The sequence below is a fragment of the Chionomys nivalis genome, chromosome 8, assembly GCF_950005125.1.
Source record: "Chionomys nivalis chromosome 8, mChiNiv1.1, whole genome shotgun sequence".
Lineage (NCBI taxonomy): Eukaryota > Metazoa > Chordata > Mammalia > Rodentia > Cricetidae > Chionomys > Chionomys nivalis.
Window position 1 is genome coordinate 75,398,639 of NC_080093.1, and position 21,370 is coordinate 75,420,008.

At 47.2% G+C, this 21,370-nt stretch overlaps 2 protein-coding genes across 4 annotated transcripts in view; both read right to left on the bottom strand.

Annotated features, from left to right (window-relative positions):
- The window catches only part of Hs3st2 (heparan sulfate-glucosamine 3-sulfotransferase 2), a 100,925-nt gene extending 80,376 nt beyond the window's left edge, over window positions 1–20,549 (bottom strand). The window contains exons 1-2 of one of the 2 annotated variants that reach the window (XM_057778078.1): window positions 19,508–19,635; window positions 8,041–8,300 (exon numbers count right to left, since the gene is read on the bottom strand). Coding sequence is in view for 1 of the 2 variants with exons in the window: in XM_057778077.1 (XP_057634060.1) it covers window positions 19,508–19,992 (485 nt within the window). In the remaining variant the exon portion in view is untranslated. Of the gene's footprint in view, window positions 1–8,040; window positions 8,301–19,507 lie in introns of both variants that reach the window. The other variant, XM_057778077.1, reaches the window with a different exon arrangement.
- LOC130879488 (heterogeneous nuclear ribonucleoprotein A3-like) lies at window positions 11,588–12,661 on the bottom strand. 2 transcript variants are annotated; one of them, XM_057778080.1, is made up of 2 exons: window positions 11,908–12,661; window positions 11,588–11,760 (listed from the first exon to the last, which is right to left on the bottom strand). In XM_057778080.1, the coding sequence occupies exons 1-2, from the start codon at window positions 12,659–12,661 to the stop codon at window positions 11,588–11,590; spliced, it is 927 nt and encodes a 308-aa protein (XP_057634063.1). The 2 variants fall into 2 exon arrangements, with proteins under 2 accessions (XP_057634063.1, XP_057634062.1); XM_057778079.1 differs by having other exon boundaries at window positions 11,588–12,661.
- Window positions 20,550–21,370: the final 821 nt, after the last annotated feature.

Genomic DNA, 21,370 nt, shown 5'->3' on the forward strand with positions numbered 1-21,370 from the left:
GTTAAGCTAATACTGAGCTCATGGTTTGGTGATGACTGTGTTTGTTTTCTTGGTTACTTTCTGTTTCTGGCAAAAAGTGGCAAATCTCATTAATGATGGTGATATAAAGATCCTGTGTGTGTGTGTGTGTGTGTGTGTGTGTGTGTGTGTGTATGCATTCATGCAAGGGCACATGCCTTTATGTTAATGTGTGTGTAAAAGTCAGGAGTTGAGGTCAACTGTTCTCCACTTTATTAGTTTCCAAAGACTTATTTATTATTATTTATGTGTATGGGTGTTGCCTGCATGCATGTCTGTTCACTATGTATATGTCTAATGCCTACAGAGGCCAGAAGAGAGCATTGGAACCAGAGTTATATATGATTCTGAACTGGCATGTGGGTGCTGGGAATCAAACCTGGGTCCTCTGGAAGAGCAGCCAGAGCTCTTAACCTCTGGCACATCTCTGCAGCCCCTACCTTGTTTTTTGAGGCACAATTTCCCATTGAATGTAGAGCTCATCAAATTGGCTAGGTTAACTTCCCATGATCCTCTTGTCTCTGCTGCTCCAGTGCTGAGATTACAGTGCATGCCACTTTATCCGTCTTTCTGACATGGGCTTGAGGATGGCTCTCATGTCTTAATACTTGTGTAGTCAATAATTTTCTGACTGAGTCATCTTTCCAGCCTCCTAAAGTTTCATTTTTAAGTGATGTAGGTAGGTAAAAATTATGAGAGGTCATTTATAGAGTATCAAATAAATGATATTTGTAGGTACATGAAAATTAAGTCATGAGGATTTCTGGAAGCCCCGTGAATGCAGAGGTATGTGGACATTGCCTCAAGAGGCAGGGTAGAGTCTGGATGACTTCTGGCTTGTTGATCAATGGCTCCCAGAGATGGGCACACAGTCACAATGGACCATCCTTGGCAGCAATGCCTCGCTTGATTTTGAAGGGGTCCGGGTTAACCTGGCAGCCCATTTGTTATCGAGCTATGGCTACCTATTCTGGCCATGAGTCTCTTCTTCCTCCAGCCCCCAACCCCAACCCCAATGTTCCTCTATCCTTTTGTGCATGCTTAGAACTTATCCACAGAGGTTCTTCTCAGCTGATCTTTATGGTCCATCTCTGTACATCCCTGGGGCTTCTTCTTGTCAAGAAGATCTCCCTCTCCAGGATGGATTCCATCTATCGAAGTTCCAGAATCAGAGGACATTGACATTCACTACAAGCAAGATTCTCTCTAGAATGGGAGCCTCTAAGCACCAGTCCCATCCTGATGCTGGTGACAAGAGAAGTGTGGACGGATGAAGAAATGGAGCCATTGTGAAGACATCGTGAGCCTGAGGAGTGACCAGGTTTTGCAGAGCATCCAGCTCATGGAAAAGCAGCTTGGGACAGTGACAGTATCACAAATTCAGCATCCCACAAGAGTGCTGTGAGCACACACATGATTGAGAAGGAGCAGCAGAGGCTGCTGGCTCTCTCCCTGGAGTCCGGGAATAGAACCAAATGGGTTTCTCCAATCGTGTATCATCCTGACTCTGGGCATTCTCCTTCTCATTGACCCAAATGAGAAGAGCATAGCATTCTGAGAGCGAAAGTCTGCTCTTTTCTTGGCATAGCCATAAGCTAACCGATAAAATCATACCTGCTTCAACCACAGCTCTGGAAAGAGGACCAATGGGGGGTGACAATAAAATCTAATACTGTGTGTTAGACTGACTTGTTTCAGAGAGCTATGGGATAAAAGAAATTGAGACCATCAGCTCATATAAAAAAAACCAAGGCATATCAGTATCTAGCAACACATACCGCAGTATATGAGCAGGAGAGGTCCTGTGGTGCCTGCTTCTGAAGTCTACTCTCCCAGTTTCAAAAAGACAGGTGACCAGGGTCTTAGTTTGGGTTGTTATTTCTATGAAGATACACTATGACCGTGGCAACTCTTATGAAGGAAACATTTAATTGGTGGCTCGCTTACAGTTTCAGAGGTTCAGTCCATTACCATCATGGCGGAGAGCATGGAGGTGCGCAGGTAGATGTGGTGCTGAAGTTCAGAATGCTACATCTTGATTGGAAGGCAGCAGGAAGTCAACTGACTGCACACTAAGGGAAGCCTGAGCAAGAGAGACCTCAAAACCCACCCCACAGTGACACACATCCTTCAATAAGGCTGCAATGCCTAATAGTGTCATTCCCTTTGGGGTCCATTTTCTTTCAAACCACCACACCCAGTAATACTCTGTCCACATAATTTTTTACAAGAAGTTTTGAATCAGTAAAACACAATTACGAATGGAGAATGCATCATTTGTTTTTGAGGCAGGGTCTTGCTGTGTAGCCCAGACTAGCCCTGAACTTGCTACATAACCTAGACTGCCCCAAACTTATGATCCCCCTTCCTTGGCCCCCCTAGTGCTGGGATTATAGCTGTGCACCACTCTATCTATTATATTTCAAAGGCCTTTTTTAATGAAGGGAGGGAAGGAAGGATGGCAGGGAGAAAAAAAGGGAAGGAGGGAAGGAGAGAGGAAAGGAAGGAGGGAGGGAGGGAAGAAGAGAAAGAGGAGTGAAGATTTGGTGATACAAAGATGTTGAAATGGGGCTGGAGAGATGGCTCAATGGTTAAGAGTACTGGCTGCTCTTCCAGAGGTCCTGAGTTCAATTCCCAGCAACCACACAGTGGCTCACAACCATCTGTAATGAGGTCTGGTGCCCTCTTCTGGCGTGTAGGCATATATGGAGGCAGAATGTTGTATACATGATAGATAGATAGATAGATAGATAGATAGATAGATAGATAGATAGATAGATGTTGAAATGGTTCTTAGGGCTTTGGAATGAGCCCCTGATTTTTGTTGGCCCACAGTCAATATAGTTCAATCATTTATGAGCCACAGAGCCCACGAGAACACTCCATCTTTAAAGCGTTGAACTAGCCACTCTGGGAGGCTCAGTCCCTTCCTCTGGTTCCTAAAGCTATTTTCTGATAGCCTAGGATGTCCCACCTCTTCTACATGTTTCTCTAGGCATCAGCCCGCTGGCGGACATGGAGGTGCTTAGATACAACCTTATTTCCACAGTTATGATTAGAATGAGTCCCAGGTTCAAGAACCCGTAAATGCCTTTTACAGAGTGCCTGTCTCCTAAAGGAAAGCCAACATAGTCTTTCCCTCAGCAGAATGTCTAACAGAGAGAGATCTAGCCATTTTACCTAGGATTTCTGCCTAACTGAGAAGTTCATGTTGGAGAAATACTAGAAAGGCAACCAGGGTGGGGCTGCTGCCTCTCCAGAGCTCTGCGGCGACTTAACTCATTTTTCACCGAATTAATAATTCAGATCCCACACCGTTCCAGTGAGAAGTGGCTATAACTGCAGAGAGTTTAACCAACCACTTCTGAAGATGGGGATTGATCCTGGGAAACGCTGCCTCCACTTTAAGCCATCTCGCCCGAGCAAAATGAAAGCTGTTAGAGGATTTCATATCTTCATTAAAGCCATCAAAGCAGAAACACGCTGCAAAGAGGCTGCCAAGGCAGAGAACGTTCCCTATGCCTCAGCGAGTTTGGAACCCGATTATCTCAGAGCCATGCTGGTGTTCAGTTCCTTCAGAAGGAAACCACAGGCGTCAGTCTCCGATCTGATCACGTCATCAAGACAGCTGGACACAGCTGTGGGTGGGGCTGGAGCCAAGCGGAGAATCTGGGTGACACGTACAAGCGACATGCGCCTTTTGGGGGCTGGATAAGATCCTCCAAAGGACGTCAAGACGTCATCCAAACACTTCATTGTTTAAAATGGGCCCCAAAGACCCCCTAGGAATGAGTGCTCTGCCATTGACCACCTATTTTGGAATGAAGAATGCAGGTTGCAGTTGAATGAATGATGTTCTGTGGTTAGTTTACCCACCCATGCCTGTAGATTTGGAAGGGTTAGGTTAAAACCTCAATGATCTTTAAAAGCTTAACAGAAGAAACCACAGATGCTCCTGTAGCTCATCTGTGCCCAACAAGAGCATGGCCTTTGTCACCCTCACTGCTACAGTCATCGTCTTGCTTGAGTTCTCCCACACACCTTGCCCTCATCACCCAACCCCGAAACCATGTTCTCAGACCATGTTGGGCATCTGCCCCTGGGCTTCTCTGTCCACCACTACCATTGCTGCAGCCTTGTCCTGTCCTGCTCAGGCCTTGCTCTCCCTATCAGAGCAGCTCCGGAGAGCTTGTTAAGACAAGTCAGGAGGAGGGCTGTAACTCAGTGGGTAGGGTGCTCGCCCAGCGTGCACGAAGCCCTGCTTCTGCCCTCAGTGCGGCATGAAAACCAGACATGGCATGCTCCTGTAATCCCAGCCCTCAGAAGATGGAGGTGGGAGGATTCAAAATTCAAGGTCATTCTTGGCTACATAGCAAGCTTAAAACTAAACTGAGATACACGAGAACCTGTCTAAAAGCAAAATCAAACAAACAAACAAAAAAATCAGATCACAGGATCCCAGAACTCCAACTACCCAGCTCCCTCTCATTGACTCAGAGCAGAAGCCAAGGCTCTTGCAGGAGTCTCTAAGGCCCTGCTTAATCTGTCCCCTGCTGCTCCCTGAATTTATTATGTTTCTCCCCATTGCTGGACCCACTCTGACCACCCCGTCCTGAGGTTCTGCGGATTATCACCATTACTCCACTGTCCTGGGTGCCATCGGAATCTTTGCATTTGCTTTTCTCTTTGCTAGACGGTTCTTTCCATTAGATTATAGCATTCTTTGACCCTGTACCACCTTTGGGTCTTAGTTCAAATATCACCATCTCAGAGAGACCTGTTCTACCCATTGGCAATTGCAATCCCTTGCCCCCACCAAAACTTTTCTGCCCTTCTCCCCCATATATTCTCTCTCTCTCTCTCTCTCTCTCTCTCTCTCTCTCTCTCTCTCTCAGCATCATCTGACACAGACATATCTTAACTGTTGACTGCAGAGGACGTGGGCTCTTGTCTCAATGTTTCACTACTTTCTCTCTCTCCGGTGACTTCTATAGAGCCATTACATAGTAGGTGCTCAATGGACATCTGATGACCAAGCCCCAAACATACAGATTCTGTATTTTCTCACTCTGTCAGAAACCATAAAGTAATCCAAATAAAAGGATGTAAGTTACTGGTAGCCTCAGAACAGACTCATGGTCTCAGCCAGGCCTTACATCTGTGCGATTCACTCAACTAATATTTCTTGAGGGCCTACTGTGTGTCAGGCTCTACTCTGAGCTCTGGGATGTCAGCATAAATGAAACAGGCAAGGTTTCTGTACCTAATGAGCTTTCAAAGTTGAGAGAGAGAGCAATCAAGATACACCTGACTTCGAGCAAGAAGCATGCAGCGAACAAAAAAAAAAAGCAGAGAAAGTTACAGAAGGGTGAGGAAGGGGAGCTGGCCTCTAGCGGGTGGCTAAGGAGGGCTTTGCTTTGTTTCCTTTGGTGTTGAGGAGGTGAGATGCATATCACCTGAGACCTGTGTTACAGAAAGAACCGAATTGAGAGACAACTGGGAAAGGAAGCATCCCAGTCGAGGCAAAAGCGACTGCAAACTCACTCAAGCTTTGGCCTCAGCTGCAAGGCTTCTCACTGTCCTGCCCAGCATGGGGGCCTCTACCCTGTGACCGCACAAGTGCGGGGAGTTTCTGCTGCTTAGGTCTTCCTGAATTGTATTTCCCATTCAGCTCCTGACAATAAGACCCTGCTTTCTGAGGTGCGGTATGTGTTTGGCACATAGCAAGCGATTACCAGGTGGATGGCACTGATGTTGTGATTTCACTAGAAGTGAAATTGTGGAGTGGGTATGTTTATACACAACATGCCCACAAGGACCCCTCTCCATCTGCTGGCAGGACATCACCTCTGGCTGTCTGCTCCTTGGGGGTTCAGATCATACACCATCTCTTCCAGGAAGCCTTCCTCTGACTAGATCCCATCTCCTTTCCATTCTACTCTTGGTCTCCTGGTACCTCTGTTGCACTGCTCTCCGACTTGTGTATGAAACCGTCATGGGCATCTCAAAACCCCAACAACATGTGAGAAGCCCAGAGGCAGGACCCGAGTTCTATTCATCTTTGTGTTATTAATACTGAAGTAAATAAAGCCTCAATGATGGTATCAATGGTCAATAATCACAGTTAATATTTGTTGGACACTTTTTTGTACAAGAAATGTTTGGAGCACTTTTATTGCCCATTGAGTCTCCACTGCTTCCCGATCAGACACTCAGTATGATTGAGCCCCGGTGTGCACTTTGCCAAAACACAGAACACTGTGCCAAAAAGAAACAACAGGCGGGTGGATACACAGCCAGCAAGTGGTGGAGCAGAGATACCAGCACAGTCCTCCCGACTTCAGGGTCTGAACTTTTGATTGCTATTTACCCATGCTCCATGTCTGTGGTTTGGTTTTTGGCAGATTCTCATGCAGTATGATTTAAACTTATTAAATAAGAAACCCCAGAATAAGAGAATTTCTGTTAATTGTTCATTGCAATGAATAACATGATGGTGTTGCAGGATATTTGTTTACACTGGGAGAAGATGTGTCCCTGTGATTGGTTTAATAAAGAGCTGGATGGCCAATAGCTAGGTAAGAGGGAATAAATAGACAAGGCTTCCAGACAGAGAAAAGAACTAGGAATAAATCTAGGCATGAGAGAGATCCTTCAGACACTGAAGAAGTTAGACATAGTACAGAGGAGAGGTAACCAAGCCACATGGCAGAATGCAGTTTGATAAAAACAGGTAAATTTAAGTTATAAGAGCTAGCTGGGAAAAAGCCTAAGCTAAGGTCAAGCTTTCATAATTAATAATAAGTCTCCTTGTCTTTAATTGTGAGCTGATGACCCAAAGAAAAGCCCGACTACACAATGTCATTTCTACCCTTGTATCTTCTAAATGGGAAATGAACCATCCTTATATGCATTGTATCCACACTGTATATGCTACCCACCTGCTACTCAGTAACTGCCTTAGTTATCAGACTGGCTATCATAAAGTTGTTATTTCAGTATTGCATGCCTCCCACAGGTTCAGATGTTGAATGCTTGCTTTTCAGATGATGGCACTAATTTGAAAGGGTCCGGAAGCTGCTGCTTCTTCTTCTTCTTCTTCTTCTTCTTCTTCTTCTTCTTCTTCTTCTTCTTCTTCTTCTTCTTCTTCTTCTTCTTCTTCTTCTTCTTCTTCTCTCTTCCTCCTCCTCTACCTCCTCCTCATCCCTTCCTTCTTTTCCTCCTCCTGTTGTCTCTCTCTCTCTCTCTCTCTCTCTCCTCCCCATCTCCTTCCTTTTGCTATGAGGTAAGAAGTCCCTTTGTCTGACCCATGTTCTCATCACTATGATGTTCTTCCCAAGCACATGGGACAAATGACCGCTAAATCTTTGAGCCGAAATACATCCCTCCTCCCTTGAGCTTGTTTCTCAATGTTTTGTCTTGGTACCTGTGCTAAATAATCCCTATTTACTTAATCATAGCCCCAGGTTGCATGGGTAGCAGTGCTGGAGATTTGGAGATACCAAGGAGAAGCTGTGACATGCCTCCTTACGAGAAAAATGGAGGATACAATAAGATACTGAGAGAGAGACAGAGAGAGAACCTAACTTTCAATAGTGCATTGCTACAAATGTTCTGTTTTCATAATTATTGCTACTCACTTCTCACCGTACCTAATTTATGGATCACATTTTATTATACATGTGGGGGAAAAATCACAGTGTATATAGCATCTATGTTTACACTACCCATAGTTTTAGGCTTCTTTTTTTCGAGGCTCCCAGGTCAACCAGGGGGCATAGCTTCCATGTTGATTCATTTGTCTCCAGCTTCACAGTAGGTTTGGGGCTCTTTGCCCGGCAGTGGGCACTAAGGGCAGGGAACCTCTTAGCAGCAAGCCATCTCCCCAGCAATACTGACGACTGCTGCCCCATTAAAGGCAGGGTCTGGGAGCCTTGTCATCTACACCCGGCAAATGTCTCTGCTAACAATGTGGGCGAAGTCCCAGGGACTGTTTTCTCCAGGGACTGTTTTCTCACACACCTTCTTCCACTCTTGGCTCAGGGACAGTAAACAGACACGGGAAACAGAGCTGACTCCCTGCTCTCCTGAATACAAGCTTCATGCTTTAGTTGCTCTCTCTTTGCTGTGACTAAAATGATCTACAGAAACAAAGTGGGGAGGAAGGGCTTCATTGTGGCTCATAGTTCCGGAGGGTTCAGCGTATGTCGTGGCAGGGGTGCCATGATGCGGTGCACGGTAGCCAGATGCCTGGATCAGCAGCTTGTCATATCGCAGTGGACCTGGAAACCAAAACTAAAACTAGGTAATCAACAACAACTACCCATCACCCACTTCCACTAGCTAAGCTCACTTCCTGAAGACTTCATGGTGCCCCAAAGAGTAGCAGCAGCCAGGACTGAGTGTTCAAAGCACAATTCCGGGGACCATTTCAAATTCAAGCTCTAACGCCTCGTGTCATTCGCAATAGAGTGTAAGAGACAGAAGCCTGCGCAGGCATAAATGCGCATGTCTGTGTTGAGATCAGAGATCACCTCCGGCTGCCGTTCTTCAGGAGCCGTCTACAAGGTAGTGTGTATTTTCTGAGTTAGGGTCTTTCACTGGGACCTGGGGCTCACAGGGTAAGCTAAGCTACCTGGGCAGTGAGCCCCAGTAGTCCTCCTGCCTCTGCCTCCCAGTACCGGGATTGTAAAAGTATCTCAGTACCTGTTTTTATTGTTTGTTTGTTTGTGTTTGTTTGGTTGGTTGGTTTCCCCCCAATAATGGGAGTAGCAAGGAAGCCTGGTGGCTTGATATATGTGTCCCTTTAAATGCCCACCATACATTTTCTTGAGGGTAACTTGGCTCTCCCGAAGCCTCGGTGTGCTTGTGAGCACTGTACGTTGGAACGTTTCTCTTAATGCTTGCATTTGGTCTGAGTTTTCATTTTGTTTTTCCCTCCCCGTCATTAACAAACCATAGGAACCTAAAATGCCCAGAGCCACCGATGCATTCACTTCAGTTGGGTTTTCTATATACTCCAGGCATGTTGCTCATGATGTTGGTCATACCCTGTGTGACTCAAAGAATCTGCAAAACACCACTGCACCGTAGGAAGGAAATCTGCCATCATTTTAACTGTGGCTCTATTTATAGTGCTCACATCAAGGAGGAACTTCTCAGTTTGGTACCAATATTTCCTTAACCTATTAGTGTCTCCTGATATCCCCACTAAAGACAGAGAATTCTGTAGGCTTGGAGCACTCCAGCATGCTCTCAATAACACTGCTTCCCCCGCCCCCAAGCTGTCTGCTTTGAGATCACCTTCAGAAAGTGATGCTGGCTTTCCATTAGGGTGGTTTATTTAAACAAGTTTGCTGTGTAAATATATTTATTTGAAATGCATTTGCATAAACTGTGTTAGGTTTGCAAATAGATGACGTCATCAGAGGGATGCACAAAATGGCCGCTTGTCATTTCTTCTCAAAAGAGGAATGTTGTGCCTAAAAGATGAAGCATTTATGACTTCCCTCTGTCATTCTGAGCTGCATTACGTACGTGTATTGAAGTATGCTATTCATTCCAAAGTAGGAACTAAATGAAATGATGAAACCTCGTTCTTTAAGAAAGATTATAATTTTCCTTTACTCTAGAGAATTTATTTATGTATACTATAAATATGATTATATCCATTCCTTACTCTCTCCACTAACTCCTTCCATAAACTCCTTAACATGTAATATTATATAATTTTCAAAATTAAGTTTATTTCTTTAGATGATGCATAAAATATTTCAAAATGTGTATATAGATGGCGGAAAGACTTTGATCTAGAAATTGTTGCTTAAGGGTCATATGTTTAAGACTTGGTGCTTCTGGGAGTAGTAGAACCTTTAAGAGAAAGGGCCCTACAGGCGGGGCTGAGAGACCTCTGAGCTGGAACTGACCTGAAACCCTCCTACTGAGGACTAGAGTTCATGGTACCAGAAGGCATCAAGCAAGGTTCCAAAGAAGAAAAGCAACCAACCATCCTTCCAAGCCATGATGGCAATGAGAACCTGCCTCATCAAAAGCCAGCAAACCCAGGGTGTAATAGTGGATCGCATACCTTGGTGGTAGCCAACAGCCCTCTTGTTAGACTTAAGACCCACTCAACAAGAGGGAGATCATGTCTGCTACTGGAAACCTAGCCAACTACCCAGGGCTACTGAAATCCTGGGTCTCAGAAAAGAATCTACAACTCCCATAGCACAGTCCCTAACTACATTATAAAGAGTGATCCTTACACCACATAGAAATGCAGTTTTTATTTCTCATCAAGGAAACCTCTCTTTGCAACAACCCTCCAGAGATCCTTACAGAAACCTCAACCATCAAAATGCAGAGTTATGGATCCCAGTCACAATGGATACATCTACAAAATGCTCTTTCACCTAAGGCTCGGGTAACATTGCAGAAGAGAGGGCAGAAAGATTTCAAGAACATGGAGTTTACTGTGAGAGTGTGTCTCCTAGTGACATCAGGAAGCTACACGCATGAAATCTCACCAACATTGCTGCCTAAACATGACATGAACAAGGACAACAATAATAGACTTGCTAACACGGATGGGCTAAAGCCCAGCAAGCCTCAACCCTACACAAAGAACTACAGGCAACTAAAGAATTCTGAAAGCAGGAGAAATAGTCTTCCCAAAGGAAGAGCACACTAATTGGTTATCCAATACCAGATGATGAATCATGAAAACATATGTACATCTGGCATTATACAGGATGAGTCGTTCATATTTATGTATTTAGGAATATATATGTATGTACATATATGTATGCAGCAACAAATAATGAAAAGGGGGCTATGAATTCAAAAGAGAGCAAGGGGTATCAATGAGAGTGTTTGGATGGAGAACAGAGAAGGAAGAATGATGTAATCATAGAATAATCTCAAAAACTGAGAGAGATAATTTTTTAAAAAAGAAGTTGGGTGTTGTGGAAGGTGTTCGGTCCCTGGCATGTGTGTCCTCGGAGAGAATAATAGGAATCTAGACGACTTCTCTCTTTCTCCTGTGCTCCCGACCATGAGATTCGGGCTTCCTCCACCCACTCAGCATTGTAGACTGTCTTTGCACACATCCTAAGAATGGAGCAATTGATGGTGAGCTGGAGCCTCTAAAACTATGATCCACTTTCCTTTTTTTTTTTTTTTTTTTGGAAAAGTTAAAAATTCCTTAATTTTTTATTTCTGGTACCACTACCACAATCTACAGGGCAATATACCTGATGTAATGAAAAGAAAAAGAAAGACAAAGCTACAACAGATAAAAGACCTCAGGAATGTACATCTAATCGACACTACATTGCATTAATCAATAGCTGCACTTTTTGCCATCTGTGGCTCTGACAGTCCTGAACAAGAAGGGCCTCCTGTTTAAGCTGCGGTAACTTTTCTGACTATGGATCATCTCTCCTTCTGTGGCAGATTTTCACAGTTCCTCTAATGCATTCAGGACGACTGTCTCAAAGTAACCTGCAGCTTTCCTGACAACTCCTCGCTCTCTCTCCTGCTAAGAACTGTAGCCCTTTTCTGCTGTTTTTTAAAACCTTCTGCTACCATAGCCACCACTTCCACCACCTGATCCATAGCCACCACCATGGGGACTGCCTGAGCTTCTTCCACCAAAACTGCCCCCTTTCATGGGTCCATAATTTGATTGCTGGTGTCCACTATAATTTCCAGAGTCATTACAGCTCCCACCACCATAGTTACCTCCACCAAAATTTCCTCCTTCATTGTAACCATCATATCCTCCTCCTCCACCACCACCATATCCACCTCCTTGGTTTCCATAGCCTGGTCCACCACCACCATAGCCTCCTCTACTGCTGTAACCAGGACCACCACCATAGTTGCCACCATCACCTCCAAATTCATTATACCCACCATCACCACCTCCATAACTACCTCTGCTGCCACCACCTCCACCACCATAGCCTCCTCTTCCACCAAAGTTTCCACCATGACCCAAATTACCTCCACCACCTCCAAAGTCCCCTCCACGGCCCATAAAATTGCCAGATCCACCTCCACAGCCTCTCTGTGATCCAGCAGACTGCATCTCTTGTTTAGAAAGGGCCTTTTTCACTTCACAGTTATGCCCATTAATAGTGTGGTATTTCTGAACAACAATTTTATCAACTGGGTCATGGTCATCAAAAGTCACAAAAGCAAATCCTCTCTTTTTCCCACTCTGCCTGTCTTCCATAACTTCTATGGTTTCAATCTTGCCATACTTTTCAAAGTAGTTTCTCAGGTTATACTCTTCTGTATCCTCTTTAATACCACCAACAAAGATTTTCTTCACTGTTAAATGGGCACCAGGCTTTACAGAATCCTCTCTAGAAACTAGTCTCTTTGGTTCCACCACACGCCCATCAACTTTGTGTGGCCGAGCACACATAGCAGCATCCACCTCTTCAACACAAGAGTAGGTCACAAAACCAAAGCCCCCGGAACGTTTTGTTTGGGGATCTCTCATTACCACACAGTCTGTAAGTGTGCCCCATTTCTCAAAATGTTCTCTTAAGCTATCATCTGTGTTTTCAAAGCTCAGACCACCAATAAACAGTTTCCTCAACTGTTCTGGTTCCTTTGGATCATGGTCTTCCATTTTGAGACCAGACTCGCCTCTTCCAACTCGAGTTCAATATCACCACTTTCCTTCTTAAAGTTGCCTATCTCTGGTATTTTGTTATAATAACTGAAACCTAACATAAGGGGACTAATTACCACCTGAAATTTCAACACACATATACATTGTGTCATGTGGATATCAGTATCTCCTCATTTATCAGTTCTTTACAGTGGAGCATTTGAAATTCTCCTTTTGGGGGGGGATGTGGATTGCATTTTTGCTATCCTTACTCACTCTGGTAAGCAATAGCTTACCAGAGCCTTCTATCCCTACCTGTAACTCACCCCTCACCGGCCAAGCCTCCCTCTGTCACATTCTACTCAGCCTCAGCTAAGTTTAAATGAGATCACTGAAACACAAATGTTAAGAAAATGATAAAAGAGGTGGTGCACTCTAGTGACTGAACTCTAGAAAATGCTGGATTCGCCCCTCCGGAATGGGAGCTCTGCCATGGATCAGAAGATGGTGGTGGGAAGTCCCTCTAGCCTCCACCTAGAGCCGAAATGGGCGATGTAGGCACCGAGAAAGAACTATTGCTAGCTCCTCTGGCTGGAAGTTTAGGAAGACACAACCGCTAATGGGTACCTAGGAACCCCACATGATGCCAAAGACCCCATGACCAAGCCAGCACATCTGGCTATGTCTCCTGGGAGAGGGTTCTCAAGCGGAGCCTTCAGTGCCTCACCCAGTCCCATTTTCCCACAGAGAAAGCCCTGGGGAGTGAAGCATTGGACCAACAGCCCAGCTGTGTAGCCTGACAGGCAGCAATTACCTCTGAAATGCTACGTTATTTCCTCTCACTGGTGGCTTTTACCCACCTTGTCAAGCTGCTCATGGGCTACAAAGCACTTCAGCCCATCAGTGCAGCCCATTAGGAGAAGAGAGTGGCAGCAGAGCCAGCCCACAGCAGCCTGGCACCGAGCCTGGCCAATGGTGGGCGTTTGACAAATAAATGGATTAACCCACCTCAGAGTCAGCTCTGGGGGGAAGTGGTGGGTGCCACAGACTTAGCTTGGCTGCGTGACCTTTTAGACCCCTCTGGCCTGACTCACAGCTGAGCATCTGCTTATCTACTTCCCTCCTCCTTGCCCACTGGCTGTGAGCCATCTCACAGAGAGTTGGCCTCCCCTCCAAGTCCTCCAGCAGATCCGGATCAATAGGGAGCTGTGTGCTTCCGCCCCTCCACACCTACCCTGTCACTCAATCATTCAGAAATGATTCATGGAGGGCTAACCAAGAAAAGAACGCTATTCAACACTGCTGAACACTGGATGCGGAGAACATTTAAGAAACACTCAGGAAACAGTGCCTGTTGACATTGACTGTGCACCAGAATGGATAGGTGCTCTTGCGACGTGCCTCCTGGTCTATGTAAGTAAGTGTCTCTTTACAGCTGCCCACGGAGAACATGACAGAGGCACATCTCTGGTGGGCATCTGCCCCACACCTTCCCTAGTTGTAAAATAGATGCTTTCAGGAAGATGGCATGGGTAACAGTTGAAATTTCAAAATGGATACAACTTCCAACATAGACCCCTGCTGCTGGCTATTGAGATACCATGTCGGGCATTCTCCATGTAACCAGCAGTCCTTTGGAAGATGGATAGAGTTCTGGGTGACTGGGGAAGCCACACTTTCAAGGCAGAAGACTGGTGAGGAGCAGTTCTGCAAGCAAGGTGGAAGCAGAGTATTTCATGGAAGCTGGAACATCCACTATTCATTGTAAGGCATTCTAATCTCAGAAAAGTTCAAACAAAACAGCTATGCTTACTTTCTCGATTAAGCGATACTTTTCTCTGTTTTAACAATGTGTATTCGGTGAAAATCTCAGGGCCCACCAGGGTCTTCTTCACAAGCTCAGGCCAAAGCTTTGGGGACATCCCATATTCTTCGTTCCCAGCTCACGTAGTTCCTTGAAGCTCCAGAGAAAAGTAAGACCAACTCTCCCCTCCCTTCCTCTTTCCTCCTGGAGCAATGATAACTCTGCATTTGGGATAACCCTCAGTGCTGGAGAAGAACTTTACACACACTGGACTGACTACTATAACTCCAATGTGCTGCCAAGGCTCACAGATGGGGGACTGCCACACTCAAAAGTTTCGTTTAATCAGAATGTGCCACACTCCCCTGGACCCAGGTAGGAAAACTGCTCATAAAGAAAGACGCTTGTACAGAAGACCACACATGTGTGGGGAGGGAGGTCATAGATCACCTGAACACACAGTGAGAAGAAGTCTGTTTCACATGTTGATCTGTTTGTTCTAAGATTTCAAAGCCTTCTGTGTTCTCTTCTTCATGCAGAAGGGCCCTGTCTCCTGCCTGTGGGCTTCCTCCTAAGGCCTGCTGAGCCCGAGTTTGGCTTTGCTGTTACATATGAGTCACGGATTTGGATGAGCTTGATTATTTGGTAGGCTTCATTCTGTGCTTTCCAGTCTCTGTCTTACTTAGACCATCGTCCCTGGGGCAAATCCTGTGTCTGTTTGTCTTATACAGTCCCAAAAAGACACCAATGCTGAGCAAGAAAGTAAGCAGAGATATGAGATGGGGTCTACGTTTTATAGCAAGTTCATCTATCAGTGTTTGGACACTGGCACAGAGTCAGTTATCATGTATTAACTTGCTCCTGGTGGCATTTTAGTGCATTTAGAAAAGACTCCCTTCTTCTCCACATGCACACCCTGCCAACACATAGGGCTAGCACAATCAAGACACTTGAAACCAAACTCACCTTCCTCTTGAACCCTAAAGACTCCTGGACACAATACCAATTATATTTCTTCATTAAACGATGATTATACCAAATAGGTTTTATCAGAGGCAAACTTTGGTAAAACAAAAGTATCTTATGTGAAATCTTAGGTTGTTGAATGTTTTCATATAAGGTATCATATATGCTTTCTATATGATGTAAAAGACTAGGTCAGACATCATTCTCATTTTTAAAGGTGGGTAAATAGATTTGCAGAAATATGAGGTGAAATTTTATCAATGCAAGGTCAGGAAAGAGATGATGGGGATGGAGGGGAAAGAAAGAAGCAAGGAAAAGATTGGGGAAAGGGTAGATGGAAAAAAGAAAAAGAGAAAAAGGTAGGCTGAGGGAGTGGCTCAGTTGATAAAGTATTTGCAGTGCACACAAGCAGGAAGGTCCCCAGAACTCACATAAAGCCAAAAACCCAGGAGCAAGCGCCTTTAATCTCTCTGTTGAGGAGGCATTTCCCTGGAAATGACTGGTCATCCTCCCTAGTGGAATCAGAATCAGTGAGCTCCAGGTTCAGTGAGAAACGCTGTTTCAAAAACCAAGGAGGAAAAGGGCTCAACTTCTAGTTTCCACGCATACACTCATGTGTGTGCTTTTGGGTACACGCTCACACCACACACACATGGAAAAAAGGAAGTCTGAAACTGTTTCTTTAGCAGAGCATTCTTCAGCCCATTTGGTGGCAGCAGCAAGTTCAGCACTAACAGTTGTGTTAGCAGTAGCGCTAATGGCAATAACAGGAGTATTGGTAGCAAAACAGCAGTAATTGTGGCGACAGTAGTGACACCATTGGCTTGCCTCTCTTTTATACCAAAGATTCTCCCATGGGACTTTCATATGCAATGTTTTAAGGTTCATCCTTCAAACCTGGGATAATTATAATGGCTCCATTCACAAGAAGGCAGCTGAGACTCGGGGTGATCACCCTTTTCCAAATTGCATAGCATCTAACAAGGTCATCTCTGGCCTTTGACATAATGGATTCTGCCCTGGGACTGTCATCAACCTATTTTAGCTTTTCCTTTTCTTCTGAGCAGCTAGTGGCTTCCACCCTGCACCCTTCCAGAACCATATACTGCATCTGGGAGGAAATTTGAAGAGGGGAACTCAGAACAGACACACAGGTGAAGTTAGAGCCAGACACTAGATCACAGAAGGGTCTTAGAGGAATTCCCCTGCGAGAGGGCAGGCTCTCTAAAAGTGGCCTGGCTTAGAGGTTCCCAAGGAGGGATTAGCACCCAGCAATAAAGAAGGTGAGGGTTCTATAGACTTGCTCCTTTTGCTGATGGTGTCTCTCTGGCTATATCAACTCTGCCTTCATGGGGAAGTCTCACCTGTGGCTTGATGGTCGTGATTCTTATTTTCCCATTGTCTATCTGCATTTAGACCTTCTGGCCTAAGAAGTGGTGCTTCAGGGCTTCAAAATGGGACGGGTATCATAGACTCCACTACAAGCATGCAGCTCTACCCCAGGAAACCCAGGCCACAGCAGTAGGTAAAAGGCCCCTTGAGCAGATATTGTAAGGAATCTCAGGAATCCCCATAGTTTCTGCAATTACTGCATGTTACTGAAGTGATGGTAAAACAGAGAGAAACAGTGCCTAAGTAGGGGAGTATATTACATTTTGTGGAAATAGCAATACCTATATGAAATCCTTGACCTCGGGTGGGTTTGCATCCCCCCTTCAGAAAAAAAAAAATCACAGAACACACAGCCCTTTCCTGAGTGCTGGAACTTCCCAGTCTTCTTGAGAAACTGATGGGTATCATAGTTATGACCAGACATCCAGGCTAACCCTTTCTTTAGAGAAATATCAAGAAGGAAAGAAGAGTGGGGGGGGGGGAGAGAGAGAGAAGTGGAGCTGTCAGTGTGCTTCATGTTAAATAAAACCTACCAAGATTCAGCTGAGAATTTTAGCAGAATCCAAATGTGCTAGGGAGAAAAAAAAAGGCATGGCTCCCATCTCCAAGGTTCACAGCTAAGCTGGCTTAGAATCACACATGCCAAGGTTAAAAATAAAAAGCAGCCATCCCTGAATGACACAGGCACCAGAAAGGAAGCCTGAGGTATGGCAGTTTGGTGGAGGAGGGAGGAACAGAGAAGGAAAGCCTGGCCTCAACATAGAGGTGTTTATGGGAGACACATTACCTAAAAGCTAAATGTTCAGAATTTTGCTATTTTGCACTTAAAAAGCACTTCACGATGGAAAAAGATTTCATAACGATCTTCATATTTCCCGTCGAGGAAACCCTGGCATGCAGTGAGTGTGGCTGACCTCAAGCAGGGCACTAGTGTTCAACGCTTCTGCAGTCTATCCCCTGGGTTCTGGTTCAGACAGTGTTTGCCCATAACTAGATGAAACACTCATGGGTCACCGTTCAGAAAACATGGTGGACCATCGGCATTGGCATGAAGCCACACCTGACTGTGTGCCAAGAGTCCCTTGATTGACTCCACTACAGACAGTGTGTTTGCCTCTTGGGGACAGTATGTATCCCATCTCTTGCTCCTAACAATCATAGCTGCTGCTGGCCAGGGCTAGCTGAAAAGGGTGACAAGCCATTCCCATGGGTCCCCCTTCTTTGGAAACCAGAACTCTTTGTTACAGCATCATTAAGGTCATCTTTCTAATGAAACCATCCTTTGTCCAGTAAGCTTGTGAGTCTAGTGACTAAAGGGTTTCTTTTATGCGAAAATAAAAAAATAAAAAACCAGCCTCAGCAACTGTCAGCCACCATGGTGACTCTCCACAATTCCATTACTATGCAGAACTGTCTAGAATGTCTTCAGGTAAATTCCATGACATCAGAAGTCCATACATCATCCTCCAGCCCCAAAGGCGCTCTGACTCAGCCCCTCTGTGGACCTATCCTGCGGTTCCTCACCACACAGGGTGTAGAAGGCCAATGGGCACTAAAGGACTGGAGAGTGAAGGCTGCCACCTCAGTGAAGCCTCATTCAGACACCACCCACTGGGTGAAACTGTAGCCAGCAGAAGTCCAAGGGAAGAGTGGACATTCTAGGCATGTCTGACTATCCCTAGGACTCATTCCATCTAGCCTTCCTTTTAAGTGTCTACCTGTCTTCCAAATCCCTCCTGTTGGTTGCTATTTTAAAAGCACCCGCCCCCAACGCTGTCATTTTTACATCTTTCAAACACTTTGAAAAAGTCTTGGCAGGCAAACAGGGCAAGAACTATTTCCCTGGCCCTGATGATGCATGGAGAAAGAGAGGCTGCCAGAGTTTGAGGAACTTGCTCAATCTCCTTGTCAGAGCCACGACGAAAATACAAGGTTCCTTCCTTTCTTCCAAGCTCACTAACCCAGAACTAGGGAGGCTAAGGGAGTGAGCCCCAGAAGGGTAGCAAATCTTTGCAGTTGAGACTGGCATCCTCAAAGGGGCAGACCTTGTTCCCTTTCTCATGGCAAGAACTCCGGGCACACTGTCATTTTGTTGGAAATACGGGACCCTAGCCAAGCAGGAACCACCCCAGACTGCCTTTGTCCTGGCTTCCTTTTCTCAGCGTCAGGTGCCACAGATCAGGGAAGAACAGCTTAGGGTCAGAGTAGGGCTGTGGTCAGATAACCCTCTGCCTTGGGCAAGCAGCCCCATCCGCCCTAAAAACTGGACAGGCAGCCGGGCGGTGGTGGCGCACGCCTTTAATCCCAGCACTTGAGAGGCAGAGGCAGGCGGATCTCTGTGAGTTCGAGACCAGCCTGGTCTACAAGAGCTAGTTCCAGGACAGGCTCCAAAACCACAGAGAAACCCTGTCTCGAAAAACCAAAAAAAAAAAAAAAAAAAAAAACTGGACAGGCAAACCAACCTTCCAGCCAGCACCTATGTTTGACTGGAAATGCCCCCTTTCCTATAGGGACCCCAGGGACAGGAAGGACTGCCCTGCCATTTGCACTTCAAAGAACCTCGTGTGGAACTAGTCTCCAGGAAGTTTGGGGTGGATCCCCCCACAGTAATAACCCACATTCCCTTGCCAGCTTAAGAATGCAAGCGGTGGCTCAAAGGATGGAGCGGACCTAGTAGAGTGGAGCTGTGGTGGCCCCCTTACCTGTACCAGTCCAGCCCTCGGCCGTAGTTCCTGTCGAAGAAGTGGGGCTCAGTGCCCAAGGCCCTCACGTCCGGATGCACACGGATAAACTCCAGCACCGCCCGGGTTCCCCCTTTCTTGACGCCCACAATGAGGGCTTGGGGCAGCCGTTTGGTGCCCACCTTCGGGGAGCTGGAGTGGTTGGACCCGGAGAGACGCGGTGCTGGAGCAGCGGCGGCCGGCGCGCTGGGAGCGCTGGGCTCACTGGGCGTCGGCCCCGGGGGATCACACGGGCGGGACTTCGCCAGAAGTTTCTGGCCGCTTGCGCTGGGGCTGCGGAGGCAGCGTGGCGCGCCGAGCAGGCGGCTCTGGCCCAGACCGTCGCAGCAGCACAGGAAGCTGTAACACAGGTAAGTGCAGGACAAGGACAACGTGAAGGCGAAGAGCAGCCTGCGCGCTCTCCGCGGCTGAGGTGGCCCCGCGCGGCCCAGGACCCTATAGGCCATAGCTCCATGGGCTCGCGCCGGGGGTCATGGTTTCTGAGGTGGCACCTGCGGCGGAGCTCCTGTGTGGCCCTGCGGTCGCCTAGAGGGCTCTCGTGGCGCTTTCCCCGCCGTGCGGGTCAGGCATAGTGGACGCAGTCTCCTCCGAGGGTTGCTGACCTGGGCGAGCACCGTGCCCGGGGGTCCCGGGGACGGTGACTCCTCGGGGACCGGGTGGCTGCATTGCCAGCATCTCCCGGTGCTAAGCGATGGGGGCTCCGGGTAGCGGGGCGGCTCCTGGCACTCTTCAGCTCTCACGCGGGTCGGGTTCTGAGCGCGCCCAGCTCCCGAAGCCCCATTCCGGATGCTCGGAGCGCCTTTCAGGGGACGCTCGGTGGCCGCGCGGCTGTGCCGGCGGGAGGATGCGCGGACCGGACGGTGGCGCTGGCGCCGGCCGCGATCAGGCTCCTCGGGAAATGCCGAGTGGAGCGCGCTGCCGGCTCTATTTAAGGAGTCGCCTGACGTCAGCCGCGCGGGTCCCCCGAGCCCGCGCCGCGCCCGGGGACCTGGCCCGCCCCTTGCACCCCCACTCTCTTATTCCGCTCAGGTACAACACTGCCCTAGGCCCTCCCCATGCGGACTGCTCCCTAAAGAGTCTTGACCAGCTTGGAGCGGTGAGGGGAGGGTGACCAGGTACACTGTGTACTCCTGTGGGAGTCTGGACACCCCCACCACTCTGGCCTCTTGACACCTGAGTAGAAATTATACCAATACCCACCCAAGACATAGACTTGGGTGCTGATGCAAACACCCAACCCTGATACTCGGTTCCACTACACTCACCCACACATGCACGATGCACGCACAGGAGGAGCAAGCTCACCCTAATCCGGACACACCCCAACATCCCACAGAGGGTGGTGAAGAATACCCCTAACACCAGCCTAGGAACACAACAAGGACACCCCCCATCCCCAGTCATCTCCTTGGACCAATACACACAGCCTGGAATCTGACTTCGCGCAGTATGCGTACACGCCTGGGACCCGGGCGCACACTGTAAAACGGATGGGTGGAGGAACAGAGCATGAGTGAGATTCCGTGACTAGTTCCCAAGCCCCCTAGCACCCGCGCGCTGACTCACACCCAAGCGTCTTGCTCTGTCTCGCACCCATAGAGCAAAAACCTCCACCCGACTCGCACACCACCTATCCCGCTCCATTCCCCGCTGCCCCCTCTCCCCGCCCCCTCGCCCCGAGCCTGTAAGGAAAAGGAGCCCCAGAGCCGCAGATTTATTCATCTCTTGGCGGCCGCCCCCTAGCGGTGGACTGCTCCCCGGGGAGCTGTCCAGGGTACCAGATGCTCTATAAGGGCCGGCGTGTAGCTGGTTTCTTCACAGTGA

Excerpts from the sequence above, each read along its gene's own strand:
- LOC130879488 (XM_057778079.1), bottom strand. The coding sequence starts at position 12,661 with ATGGAAGACCATGATCCAAAGGAACCAGAACAGTTGAGGAAACTGTTT.